Source organism: Symphalangus syndactylus, chromosome 5, assembly GCF_028878055.3.
Source record: "Symphalangus syndactylus isolate Jambi chromosome 5, NHGRI_mSymSyn1-v2.1_pri, whole genome shotgun sequence".
Taxonomy (NCBI): domain Eukaryota; kingdom Metazoa; phylum Chordata; class Mammalia; order Primates; family Hylobatidae; genus Symphalangus; species Symphalangus syndactylus.
The window spans coordinates 72031381-72046029 of record NC_072427.2 but is presented as its reverse complement, the minus strand read 5'-3'; the positions used below and the strand labels follow the sequence as shown (position 1 = coordinate 72046029).

The following is a 14649-nucleotide window of genomic DNA, read 5'->3' as shown; positions in this document are numbered from 1 at the left end:
CTTCCAGTTTTGGCCCATTCAGTATGATATTGGCTGTTGGTTTGTCATAGATAGGTCTTATTATTTTGAGATACGTCCCATCAATACCTAATTTATTGAGAGTTTTTAGCATGAAGGTTGTTGGATTTTGTCAAAGGCCTTTTCTGCATCTATTGAGATAATCATGTGGTTTTTTTCTTTGGTTCTGTTTATATGCTGGATTACATTTATTGATTTGTGTATGTTGAACCAGCCTTGCATCCCAGGGATGAAGCCCACTTGATCATGGTGGATAAGCTTTTTGATGTGCTGCTGGATTCGGTTTGCCAGTATTTTATTGAGGATTTTTGCATCAATGTTCATCAAGGATATTGGTCTAAAATACTCTTTTTTTGTTGTGTCTCTGCCAGGCTTTGGTATCAGGATGATGCTGGCCTCATAAAATGTGTTAGGGAGGATTCCCTCTTTTTCTATCGATTGGAATAGTTTCAGAAGGAATGGTACCAGTTCCTCCTTGTACCTCTGGTAGAATTCGGCTGTGAATCCATCAGGTCCTGGACGCTTTTTGGTTGGTAAGCTATTGATTATTGCCACAATTTCAGAGCCTGTTATTGGTCTATTCAGAGAGTCAAGTTATTCCTGGTTTAGTCTTGGGAGGGTGTATGTGTGGAGGAATTTATCCATTTCTTCTAGATTTTCTAGTTTATTTGCGTAGAGGTGTTTGTAGTATTCTCTGATGGTAGACTGTATTTCTGTGGGATCGGTGGTGATATCCCCTTTATCATTTTTTATTGCGTCTATTCGATTCTTCTCTCTTTTCTTCTTTATTAGTCTTGCTAGCGGTCTGTCAGTTTTGTTGATCTTTTCAACAAACCAGCTCCTGGATTCATTAATTTTTTGAAGGGTTTTTTGTGTCTCTATTTCCTTCAGTTCTGCTCTGATTTTAGTTATTTCTTGCCTTCTGCTAGCTTTTGAATGTGTTTGCTCTTGCTTTTCTAGTTCTTTTAATTGTGATGTTAGGGTGTCAATTTTGGATCTTTCCTGCTTTCTCTTGTGGGCATTTAGTGCTATAAATTTCCCTCTACACACTGTTTTGAATGTGTCCCAGAGATTCTGGTATGTTGTGTCTTTGTTCTCGTTTGTTTCAAAGAACATCTTTATTTCTGCCTTCATTTCATTATGTACCCAGTAGTCATTCAGAAGCAGGTTGTTCAGTTTCCATGTAGTTGAGTGGTTTTGAGTGAGTTTCTTAATCCTGAGTTCTAGTTTGATTGTACTGTGGTCTGAGAGACAGTTTTTTATAATTTCTGTTCTTTTACATTTGCTGAAGAGAGCTTTACTTCCAACTATGTGGTCAATTTTGGAATAGGTATGGCATGGTGCTGAAAAAAATGTATATTCTGTTGATTTGGGGTGGAGAGTTCTGTAGATGTCAATTAGGTCCGCTTGGTGCAGAGCTGAGTTCAATTCCTGGGTATCCTTGTTAACTTTCTGTCTCGTTGATCTGTCTTATGTTGACAGTGGGGTGTTAAAATCTCCCATTATTATTGTGTGGGAGTCTAAGTCTCTTTACAGTTCACTCAGGACTTGCTTTATGAATCTGGGTGCTCCTGTATTGGGTGCATATATATTTAGGATAGTTAGCTCTTGTTGAATTGATCCCTTTACCATTATGTAATGGCCTTCTTTGTCTCTTTTGATCTTTGTTTGTTTAAAGTCTGTTTTATCAGAGACTAGGATTGCAACCCCTGCCTTTTTTTGTTTTCCATTTGCTTGGTAGATCTTCCTCCATCGCTTTATTTTGAGTCTGTGTGTGTCTCTGCACATGAGATGGGTTTCCTGAATACAGCACACTGATGGGTCTTGACTCCTTATCCAATTTGCCAGTCTGTGTCTTTTAATTGGAGCATTTAGCCCATTGACATTTAAAGTTAATATTGTTATGTGTGAATTTGATCCTGTCATTATGATGTTAGCTGGTTATTTTGCTTGTTAGTTGATGCAGTTTCTTCCTATCCTTGATGGTCTTTACAGTTTGGCATGTTTTTGCAGTGGCTGGTACCGGTTGTTCCTTTCCATGTTTAGTGCTTCCTTCAGGAGCTCTTTTAGGGCAGGCCTGGTGGTGACAAAATCTCTCAGCATTTGCTTGTCTGTAAAGTATTTTATTTCTCCTTCACTTATGAAGCTTAGTTTGGCTGGATATGAAATTCTGGGTTGAAAATTCTTTTCTTTAAGAATGTTGAATATTGGCCCCCACTCTCTTCTGGCTTGTAGAGTTTCTGCCAAGAGATGCGCTGTTAGTCTGATGGGCTTCCCTTTGTGGGTAACCCGACCTTTCTCTCTGGCTGCCCTTAACATTTTTTCCTGCATTTCAACTTTGGTGAATCTGACAATTATGTGTCTTGGAGTTGCTCTTCTCGAGGAGTATCTTTGTGGCGTTCTCTGTATTTCCTGAATCTGAATGTTGGCCTGCCTTGCTAGATTGGTGAAGTTCTCTTGGATAATATCCTGCAGAGTGTTTTCCAACTTGGTTCCATTCTCCCCGTCACTTTCATGTACACCAATCAGACGTAGATTTGGTCTTTTCACATAGTCCCATATTTCTTGGAGGCTTTGTCTGTTTCTTTTTATTCTTTTTTCTCTAAACTTCCCTTCTTGCTTCATTTCATTCATTTTATCTTCCATCATTGATACCCTTTCTTCCAGTTGATTGCATCGGCTACTGAGGCTTCTGCAGTCTTCAAGTAGTTCTCGAAACTTGGCTTTCAGCTCCATCAGCTCCTTTAAGCACTTCTCTGCATTGGTTATTTTAGTTAAACATTCATCTAATTTTTTTTCAAAGTTTTTAACTTCTTTGCCATTGGTTTGAATTTCCTCCTGTAGCTCGGAGTAGTTTGATCGTCTGAAGCCTTCTTCTCTCAACTCATCAGAGTCATTCTCCATCCAGCTTTGTTCTGTTGCTGGTGAGGAACTGCGTTCCTTTGGAGGAGGAGAGGTTTTCTGCTTTTTAGAGTTTCCAGTTTTTCTGCTCTGTTTTCTCCCCATCTTTGTAGTTTTTTCTACTTTTAGTCTTTGATGGTGGTGATGTACAGATGGCTTTTTGGTGTGGGTGTCCTTTTGTTTGTTAGTTTTCCTTCTAACAGACAGGACCCTCAGCTGCAGGTCTATTGGAGTTTGCTAGAGGTCCTCTCCAGACCCTGTTTGACTGGGTGTCAGCAGAGGTGGCTGCAGAAGAGCAGATTTTCATGAACCGCAAATTCAGCTGTCTGATTGTTCCCCTGGAAGTTTTGTTTCAGAGGAGTACCCGGCCGAGTGAGGTGTCAGTCTGTCCCTACTGGGGGGTGCCTCCCAGTTAGGCTCCTCGGGGGTCAGGGTCCCACTTTAGGAGGCAGTCTGCCCGTTCTCAGATCTCCAGCTGCATGCTGGGAGAACCACTACTCTCTTCATAGCTGTCAGACAGGGACATTTAAGTCTGCAGAGGTTAGGGCTGACTTTTTGTTTGTCTGTGCCCTGCCCCCAGAGGTGGAGCCTACAGAGGCAGGCAGGCCTCCTTGAGCTGTGGTGGGCTCCACCCAGTGGGAGCTTCTTGGCTGCTTTGTTTACCTAAGCAAGCCTGAGCAATGGCGGGCGCCCCTCCCCCAGCCTGGCTGCCACCTTGCAGTTTGATCTCAGACTGCTGTGCTAGCAATCAGTGAGACTCCGTGGGCATAGGACCCTCCCAGCCAGGTGCGGGACACAATCTCCTGGTGTGCCGTTTTCCAAGCCCGTTGGAAAAGCGCCGTATTAGGGTGGGAGTGACCTGATTTTCCAGGTGCCATCTGTCACCCCTTTCTTTGACTAGGAAAGGGAACTCCCTGACCCCTGCGCTTCTGGAGTGAGGCAATGCCTCGCCCTGCTTCGGCTCACACAGGGTGCGCTGCACCGACTGTCCTGCACCCACTGTTTCTCACTCCCTAGTTAGATGAACCGGGTACCTGAGATGAAAATGCAGAAATCACCTGTCTTCTGCGTCGATCAGGCTGGGAGCTGTAGACCAGAGCTGTTCCTATTCGGCCATCTTGGCTCCACCCCTAAGTTTTAAGTAATGTTAGAGAAACTTTAATCAAGTTTCCAGGGTGAACACTAGTTTTTATAAGAGGAAAAACCTTTCAAGTGAGACTTCTTTGCTCAGTGGTATGGTAGGAACTATTTGAAATTTTTGTTGAGATTTGTGTTTCCTGGCTGTACGTGTAGCTATAATTTACTTTTGATGGAGGATAATGATATTTGTGAGTATAAGAACATTTCCTTTGAACTCTTCTACTTTATAGTGGGTCTTATTGTCTTGATTAACTTGAAGAATACTGTATGTTTTACAAGTTATGTAAATTGACAAAATACTGCCTAGTATATAGTTGTCAGTGAAAGTATAAATTTGAGATAGGTCGATACTTTAGTCTGATATAATTAAGCTGTCCAAAGAATATTATTATTTGTGCATTTTAAATCCTCGACATAAATGAGGAGTGATAATCTATTCCTTCTTGTATCTATTTCTAATACAGTTTTTTAAATATAGATTATAAAATAGAAAAAACTTTATTTTTTCAATAGTATAAGAAAGTTTAGTGAAAACAAATTTTTGCCTTGCCTTATAGAACAGAGGGGCAGGTCTTGGTAAGAAATGGAAGGGGGCAGATATATAGCCGAAGATACAAATACTGAGAAAAGGAGGCTTATGAGTACATTGGATAGAGGAGGACTCTGTGTGCGTAGGTAGTCTAAACCCTCCTCTGTGTGTGGTCTTTGTTTTAACTTTTGCTATTTCCTAGCATTCTAACTAGAGATTTTCTTTCTTCTAGAATTCTATGAAGAAATTCTTTCCCTGGCATACAGCTTAACCTGCCACAGTATTTCCCCTCAAATGTGGCAGCTTCTAGGTATACTATATGAAGTGTTTCAGCAGGATTGCTTTGAATACTTTACAGGTATGGCTTTGACCATATGAAATTTTTGCTTTTCTGTGTCTAGATGTTACTTCCTGTCGACACCTGAAATAAAAACACATATGATTCCAATATTGATTAGAAAATGTTTTTATTTCCTGGTCACATAAAAGCTGGGGCTATTGTAGCAGTGTTTTTCAGCCCTAGGTATATAGGCAGAGGAGGTAGGCTGTATTTCTTATTGAGTCTTAAGTTTGTTTATGACCAGAACATATATCCAAATGTTAATTTAATAAGTATCTTATGGACACCAACTATATTCCAAGCCCTGTTCTAATCTCAGCAATCCAGCAGTGAGCAAAATAAACAGGCTTTGCCCTTTTGAAGCTTACATTCTAATGGGGATGATGGGAGGGTAGGGAATCACTCAGACAAATGAGCCAGAAAATATAAAATATGTCAGATAGGGATGAGTGTGCAGTGGAGAAAGGGAAAAAATTCAGCACAATTACTGCATAAATGATGATCATCTTAGTCTTTCTGCTCCACATTTTCTCCATCTATAAATACACATCAGACTTATTCCTTTCATTTCTAGCCTTTTGTGGTTGCATGGGAATATACTAATGTGTGGGTGCTACAGAAATATGATTTCAGTGGGAATAATTTATTTCTATTCCTGTCACTCAAGTCTCATTGGGATTTTGATTTTTTTTCAGACATGATGCCTCTCCTGCATAATTATGTGACAATAGATACAGATACCTTACTATCAAATCCAAAACATTTAGAAATTCTTTTTACAATGTGTAGGAAGGTAAGCATGTCCTAATCTATTGTTTCAGTGGTTCTTACTAATGTTTGCCCGTTTTGCTTCAGGATACTTTTTCAGTTTGTTTCTTACACATTTAGTTCTGCATTATCTTCATCAACATATATTTTTTCATTTGTATTTTCAAAAGGATCTTTGGGATTTGAAAGTTTCATATTGTGTGTCGTGCTTATGAATGTTTGCCACTTCTATATCTGTACATTTTACTTTTTGTTTTTTTCCTTTGGACATGAATTTTCTACTTGATTAAAGTGCTAGGAAAATTTACCACACGTTTTGTTAATCAGTGACAAATGGAATGATCTTTTTTATTTTTTCATGTAATGTATATATTGGAAGTCACTAGATGTAGGTAATTTGAGCATAAACAGCATAAGATAAAAATTATAATAGTTGGAAAAGCATCATTTAACAAGATAATCTATAATCTATAATCTACATAGTGGCTACTGTTATCCTTATACACAAACATGATTGTCTACCATATTGTCTTTGCCACAAGATAGATTTGGCCCACTATTGATTATCTTTTGGGATCTTTGGCTAAATAACGTTTTTCTTCTCCTTTAGGTAAATAAATAAGTAAATACACACACACACACACACACACACACACACATATAAATATGAAACTGAAACTATATTGCATAAAGCTGGCCGGCAGATTTTATAAAGCTCAAATAACCAGAAACCAAAAAGTTTGGCCATAGAGCTGGGAGTGAAATAGCTAGCGTACAACCCCCCCAACACACTTTTGTTTTCCTCACTAGAAGGGGTGTACCCAAAATCTGGTAAGAGCTCTGCACTGATAATCAGTAGTTCTGGTTTAGATCTAGGTCTCAGTTCAGTTCTAAAGAGTCAGGGAAATTTTGGGAAGTCAGTAAGCTGCTTCAGGTATAAAATGAAGGGGCTGAACTGTGAGTCGTAATGATTCATTTACCTCTGTGGATAACCCATGTTGTTAAATCATAATCACCGGGCAGTCTTCAGTTTTCCCTGTTAGAGAGGTAGCTGATAGAGAAAGAGGGAAAGAAAACAAGTAAAACAGTTCTGTGTATTCCATTAGTAATTCACAGCTTCCTTGTATACTTACAGATATAGTAAAATTGATATTCACAATGATTTCCTTATCAAGTAGTTATATTTCATATTCTTTTACAAATATGAAATTCTAGTTTTAATACTAGCTAATATTTGTTGAATTCTTATTGTATACCAGCGATTTTCTAAGCACTTTCTATAATATTAACCTTTATGACAGTATGAGGAAGGTATCACATTTGTATCAAAAGGAAACTAAGACATAATTTCTTGCACTGTGCCTGAAGTTAGGAAATAGTTGTAATCACATAGCTACTATGTGTTGGAGCCAGATTTGAACCTAATCTGACTCCAGAGCCCATTTAAAAAATTACAAGATACATTTTTGTTTTCTTTCCTTTTGGCAAACCAAAACAAACGGTCCCCAAGTAAATGCAATTTTGAGAAAAGGGAGTAATTATTTTTCTTTCTGTATCATACGACCCCATGAAGTAGGTTCTTTTATTCCCATTTTATAGATGGGGACAGTCAAAGAGGTTAAGTAACTTTTCTAAAAACACAGCTAATAAGTGGAAGAGCTGCGGTTTTAACATAAGCAGCCTGGTTCCAGAGTCCGTTCACATTTAGAAGCTAGACTGTGATATACTGTCCTAGAGATAGCATTTTAAATTTATGTAAATACAGTTGACTCTTGGCTTTGCCTGATATCTGCTTATCATTCAGCTCACTACTTTCCAGCTTCCAAAATGTCTATTGCTGTTATCTCTACTTTTTTCTGTCTTTGTATATGTACATCTTTAAAATCTCTTTATTGTCATTTTGATAGCATTTTGGGAGAGAATGAAATTAAACGAGAATGTTAAATCTGTCAGAATTATCTGGAATTTCTTAATTTATTTTTCTTAAATTTTATTTTTCTAGAAAATCATCTAATCTGAGTTTTTAAATGTAAAGAATATAATGTTCTTTATAGTATTATTTCTAATCTGTCTTTTGTCTGTATATGTCTCTTTCCTAATATTTTTAATGTTTTGCTTTTTTTCTACTTAAAAATAACTTATATAAAAGCTGCTTACTTCATTAAGTCTTTTTTTTCAATGAATTTGCTTTTGGTTCTCTCTGTTACCTCTTTTTGTCTATATTTTAAATTTCTGGCCCACCCTTATTTCTTTAAGTCCATTCTCTTTCTTATGTCTTATATTTGAATTATTAATTTATTCTTTTTACCTTAAACAATTTTTAATATAGGCATGTTCTAGGAACATTTTTGGGAATCTTATTATAAGGCAGTCATATTCCATATTTTATGTATGAACATTTACATTGTGGAATTGTTTATAATAGTGAAAATACAGAATTAATAATAGGGGAACTGTCTGATAACTTTGTTATATTCACCTACTGTCATATTGTATAGTTATAAATGGTTACAGTGTCCATGAAAAATATTCCTAATTATTAAGTTCATGTTGGAGAATTGAAAGGTATGTAATATGAAATTATGGTGGTTATGAAAAAAATGGGTTCATAGGGACCAGGATTCAAAAGGAACAGAAAAATAGTTTGTTTAATAAGAAGATTATTTTGTTTTGGTTTTGATTTCATTTTGTAGTTTTGGTGCCTTTAAAGGGAAGCTTCATTTATCTGGAAAATTAGCTCATATAGTCTACTTTATTAATCCAAAGTCAAATAAGTGAATTATTGCTCCTTATAAGAAATGAGATGATAGATGGAATTTATTTTGACCATTTTTCTTTGGGTTGGTGAGGTAAACTTGCACAGCAAGCAAAGCTGTGGTTCCTATGGCTGAATTTATATGGGACATTTGTGCATGTGGACTTGATTAACCTCTATGCAGTGCCACTTTTTGCTGAGCTAAATTGTAATTACTGCAGGTACTATGTGGAGATGCAGGAGAAGATGCAGAATGTCATGCAGCTAAACTTCTGGAAGTCATCATTCTTCAGTGCAAAGGAAGGGGAATTGATCAGGTAATGTATGTCTGGAAAGTGCCTTACTTGACGGTTACATTTGAAGTTTACATGCCTGCTTGACTTTTCATTTATATTATGATGAAAAATGGAAAGGACAGCCTGTAGATTGTGCTTTCTGGTGCAAATCCTGTTTAATTGAGAAAAAGAGCCAGGTAGTTTGGAAACTGTACCTTGCATTGTAGCTGAAAAAGGTATGCACAGAAAAATACGTAATAATGTAAGGGACTATCAAAAAAATAATGAAGGAAATGTGTAAATTCTACTCAGCTGGCGTCTCAGAGATTTCATGTTCCCTTTGTTTTTGTGTATCCTATTTAAATACTCCTAGGTACCTTTTCTAACCAGAAATTAAGGTACTATAGAAAAAAATATTTCTTGACCATTTTAAAAGGCTAAATTTTATACTTTATATTTTTCATAAGTTATAAATTTTTAATCTTTGTTTCAACAAGATTAATGCAATTTTTGATACTATTGTGGTATGTTCAATAACTAAGAAAAATGTTGAAATTTTCAAGTAAAATTGAATTTTTCTTTTCTATAAGTTTTGCTTTATGTATTTCTTATAATAGTTTTGAGATATAATTCACGTTCCATACATTTCATCCATTTAAAGTGTATATGTACATGGTTTTTAATGTATTCACAGAATTGTGCAATTGTTATCACAATTTTAGAACATTTCATCACCCCTCTCCCAAAAAACTCATTAACAGTCACTCGCCCCAAGCTCTGGGCAACCACTGTGACTTTGTCTCTATAGATTTGCTTATTCTGGGCATTTGATGTAAATGGAATCATCTTATATGTGGTCCTTTGTGACTGGCTTCTTTCACTTGTCATAGGTTTTCAAGGTTCATCTGTGTGGTAGTGTGTATTGGTACTTTATTTCTTTTAATGCCAAATAATATTTCATTGTATGGTTAAATCACATTTTATCCATTCATCAGTTGTTGGTCATTTGGGTTATTTTTACTTTTTGGCTGTTATGAATAATGCTGTTAGGAACTTTTGTGTACAAGTTTTTGTGTGAATATGTTTTCATTTCCTAGGAGTGGAATATGGTCATTCTGTGTTTAATCATTTGAGGGACTGTCAAACTGTTTTTAAAGCAGCTGCACCATTTTCCATTCCTACAGCAATGATAGAGGGTTCCAATTTCTTTGTGTTTTTGCCAGCACTTATTTCATTTGTGAAGTAGTGTCTCACTGTGGTTTTTATTTGCATTTTTATGATGGCTAATGATCTTGAGCATGTTTCATGTACTGATTAGCCTTTTGTATATCTTTTTTTGGAGAAATGTCTAAAATCGGATCATTTGCTCATTTGTAATTATTTGTCTATTTATTGAGTTGTTGGAGTTCATTATGTATTCTACATTGAAGCCTGTTATCTGGTATCATTTGCAAAATTTTCTCCCAGTTTGTCTTGATGGTGTCCTTTGAAGCACAAATGTTTTTAATTTTGATGATGTCCATTAATTTTTTTTTTTTTTTATTGCTTGTGGTTGGTGTCTTTTTTTTCTTTTTTTTTTTTTGGAGACAGGGTCTCATTCTGTCACCTGGGCTGGAGTGCAGTGGCACAATCTTGGCTCACTGCAGCCTTGACCTCCAAATCCTCCCACCTCAGCCTCCTGAGTAGCTGGGACTGCAGGCACGTGCTACTACACCTGGCTAATTTTTGTAGAAAAGTCCTGGGACTACAGGTATGAGCCACTGTGCCCGGCTGTTGTCATATTTAAGAAACATTGCTAGCTCCAGTGTCATGAAGATTTATCCTCTTTTGTTCTAAGAGTTTTATAGTTTTTTTCTTATATTTAGGTCTTGATCTATTTTGAGTTAATTTTTGTACATAGTGTGAGGAGGGGGTCTGCATTTTAATTCTTTTGCATGTAGTTATGAATTTGCTTCAACACCATTTGTGGAAAAGACTATTTTTTCCCCATTGAATTGTTTTGGCATTCTTGTCAAATCAGTTGACTATAATGTGAGGGTTTTTTCTGGACTCAGTCTACTTGATTTATGTACTTATCTGTTCTTATTCCAGTACTGCATTGTCTTTATTACTTTAGCTTTGTAGTAAGTTTTGAAGTCAAGAGGTTTGAGTCCTGTAACTGCATTCTTTTGTGAGATTGTTTTAGTTAGTCAGGGTCTGTTAAATTTTCATACGAGTTTTAGGATCCGTTTGTCAATTTCAGTAAATTAGCCAGCTGGGATTGTAACAGGCGTTGTGCTGAATCTGTAGATTAGTTTGAGAAGTATTTCTGTTTTAAAAATAGTCTTTCAATCCCTGAACATGGGGTAACTTTCTTTTATTTAGGTTTTCTTTAATTTCTTTCAACAATGTTTGGTTGTTATCAGAGTATAAGTTTTTCAATTCTATTCCTAAAATATTTTTATATATTTTCTTTTTGACGCTATTGTAAATGGAGTTGTTTTATTTTCAGGTTTGTTGCCAGTGTATAGAAATATAATTGTTTTTGCATGTTTATCTTATATCCTGCAACCCTGCTGAACTGATTTATTAGTTTTAATGGTGGTTTAGTGGATTCTTTAGGATTTTCTGTAAACAGGATCATATTATCTACAAGTAAGAGTTTTACCTTTCCAGTTTGGGTGCCTCTTATTTTTCTTGACTAATTGCCCTGGCTAGAAGCTGGAATGCAATATTGAATAGCTATGATGAAAAGAGACATCTCATCTTGTTCCTGGTCTTAGGAGGGAACACATTCCGTCTTTCACCATTAAGTCTGATGTTACCTGTGGGCTTTTCATGTATGCCCTTTTGTCAGGTTCAGTTCTTGACTGTTGCTAACTTGTTGCTTTTATCATGAAAGGGTGTTGAATTTTGCTGAATGCTTTTTTCTGCATCTGTTGAGATGATCATGTGGTTTTTGTCTTTTTAGAATAGAGATGTATCGCATTAATTGATTTTCAGATTTTAAATCAAACTTGCATTCCTGGTATAAATCACACTTATCAAATATGATCTCTGTATATATTTCTAGATTAAATTTCCTGGTAGTTTTTAAAAAGTATTTTTGTGTCTATGTGCATAATATATATTGATCTCTAACTTTCTTTTCTTGTGATGTTTTTTATCTGGCTTTGGTATCAGAGTGTTGTTGGACTCATTGAATGAGCTGGGAAGCATTCATCCTTTCTCTGTGCAAAGAGTTGTGAAGAATTGCTCTTCTTTTTTAAATGTTTGGTAGAATTGAGCAGTGAAACTATCTGGGCCTATTTTTATCTGTGTTTTGTTTTGTTTTTGGTGAGTAGTTTTAAATGGCCAATTCAGTCTCTTTATTTGTTATAGATCTATTCGTAGTTTACATTTCTTTTTAAATTCACTTCAGTAGTTTGCATCTTGGAATTTTTCAAGGTAATTTATCTAATTCGTTGCATATGGTTCATAGTATTTCCTTATGTCTTTTTGTTTCTGTAGGCTCCATAGTAATGACGCTGTTTTGTTCCTGGGTTTAGTAATTAGAGTCTTCTCTCTTTTTTTTCTTAGTTGACTAAAAGTTTATCAATTTTGATTTTTTCAAAGAGCTAACTTTTGGTTTTGTTCTCTATTTTTCTTTTTTCCATTTTATTAGTTTCCACTCTAATCCTTATTTTTTCCCGTCTGCTTGCTTTTCGTTAGTTGTTCTTTTTCCAGTGTTTTAAAGTAACAGGTTAGATTATTGATTTGAGATGTTTGCTTACACTTCTTAAGTCCAGAATTTTTTTTTTTTTCTTGAGACAGAGTCTCGCTGTTGCCCAGGCTGGAGTGCAGTGGCGCGATCTCGGCTTACTGCAGGCTCCGGCCCCTGGGATTCACGCCATTCTCCTGCCTCAGCCTCCCGAGTAGCTGGGACTACAGGTGCCCACCACCTCGCCCAGCTAATTTTTTGTATTTTTAGTAGAGACGGGTTTTCACTGTGTTAGTCAGGATGGTCTCGATCTCCTGACCTCGTGATCCGCCCGCCTCAGCCTCTCAAAGTGCTGGGATTACAGGTGTGAGCCACCGTGCCCGGCCCAGAATTTTTTTTTTTTTTTTTGAGATAAAGTCTTGCTCTGTCACCCAGGCTGGAGTGCGGTGGCGCAATCTTGGCTTACTGCAACCTCCGCCTCCTGGGTTCAAGTGATTCTCGAGCTTCAACCTCCCAAGTAGCTGGTATTACAGGCGTGCGCCACCACACCCAGCTAATTTTTGTTTTTTTAGTAGAGATGGGGTTTCGCCATGTTGGCCAGGCTGATCTCGAACTCCTGACCTCAGGTCATCACCTGCCTCAGCCTCCCAAAGTGCTGGGATTACAGGCGTGAGCCACCGCACCTGGCCTGGTTCTCTTTTACAATGCCTGTATCTTTACTGTAATTTTATCTTTGAGATACTGTCTCATAGCTTTCTTTAACAGTAGTTTATTTTATTCTTTAAGCATTATGATGGCCGATTTGCTGTTTTCAAAGTTCATCTTTGTGGCGGGGCCCAGTGGCTCACGCCTGTAATCCTAGCACTTTGGGAGGCTGAGGCAGGTGGATCACCTGAGGTTAGGAGTTTGAAACCAGCCTGGCCAACATGGTGAAACCCTGTCTCTACTAAAAATACAAAAATCACCTGGGCATGGTGGCATGCGCCTGTAATCCCAGCTACTTGGGAGGCTGAGTCAGGAGAATTGCTTGAACCCAGAGGCAGAGGTTGCAGTGAGCCGAGATCGCGCCATTGCACTCCAGCCTGGGTGACAAGCAAAATTCCTCCGTCTCCAAAAAAAAAAACCCAAAAAGCAAAATTCATCTTTGAGGTTTGTTTGGACCTGAGGGGACTTGCTTTGCCTGTCTCCTTCCTTGGCCATCTCTGGTGAACTGCTGGCCCATCTTTTTGCTCTCAGTAGAGCTTCCTTTTATTTACTTACCACCAAAATCTTCATTATTTTTGAGAATGACTTCTGCCTACCCCCAAGCTTTATTGGGGTATTAGTGACAAAAAAAATTATGACCTTTCTAAAAAATCATAACGTTTTACTGATATTTATTTAAAAAACTTTTTTTTTTTTTTTTATGGAGATTGGATCTCTCTCTGTTGCGTAGGCTGGAGTGCAATGGTGCAGTCGTATCTCACTGTAACCTCAAATTCCTGGGCGCAGGTGATCCTCCCATCTTACCGCCTGAGTAGCTGGGACTGACTACAGGCATATGCCGCCATGCCCAGCTCATTTTCAAATTTTTTGTAGAGATGAGGTCTCACTCTGTGGTTTTGGCCACTCTCTAACTCCTGGCTTCAAGTGATCCTCCCGCCTCAGCTTCCCAAAGTTCTGGGATTACAGATGTGAACTACCACCTGTCCCCGACAGGTATCTTTGAAGGCTCTTCCCCCCTTTGTTATTATGTACTTTTTAGGTGATATAGTGGAGGTGAAAAGTAATTATGATGTTAACAAAATAAGAAGGTAGTAAAGCACAAGACATGAGTGGGGCTAAAGAAGTATTTAGTTCTGTTGACTGGATTTTGGAGGGTTCTGAGCTATAGGCTTTAATAATGGAAACATAGGTTGGGGAGAGGTTCAGAAGACTATAGAATAAATCCATGCCAAAGACTTTAGAATCCGTTCTGTATGCCAGAAGCTGGCAAGCTATGGCCTGTGCTGTACCACAACGTGGTGGAAGGTGAAAGGGGAAGTGGATATATGCGAAGGGGCAAAACCCAGGGGTGTCCTTGCTTTATAACAACCTACTCTCATGGGAACTAGTTCATTCCCACAAAAAGTAATTCAGTTGTGCCAGAATGATAGTGAGAAGTCGCTCATTACATCACAACAGGAGAATGGCCCCAAGGCATTCATAAGGGGTCTACCACTACCATAACTCAAACACTTCTCACTAGGCCCCACCTCCCAAAAC

The 14649-nt window shown here is 37.6% G+C and overlaps 1 protein-coding gene across 3 annotated transcripts in view; it reads left to right on the top strand.

Moving 5' to 3' along the window:
- IPO8 (importin 8) overlaps positions 1-14649 on the top strand; it is a 74063-nt gene that overhangs the window by 44855 nt on the left and 14559 nt on the right. For all 3 annotated transcript variants that reach the window (XM_055280238.2, XM_055280239.2, XM_055280240.2), the window contains 3 exons: positions 4821-4946; positions 5624-5721; positions 8673-8768. In XM_055280238.2, coding sequence (XP_055136213.2) covers positions 4821-4946; positions 5624-5721; positions 8673-8768 — 320 coding nt within the window. The remainder of the gene's footprint in view (positions 1-4820; positions 4947-5623; positions 5722-8672; positions 8769-14649) is intronic.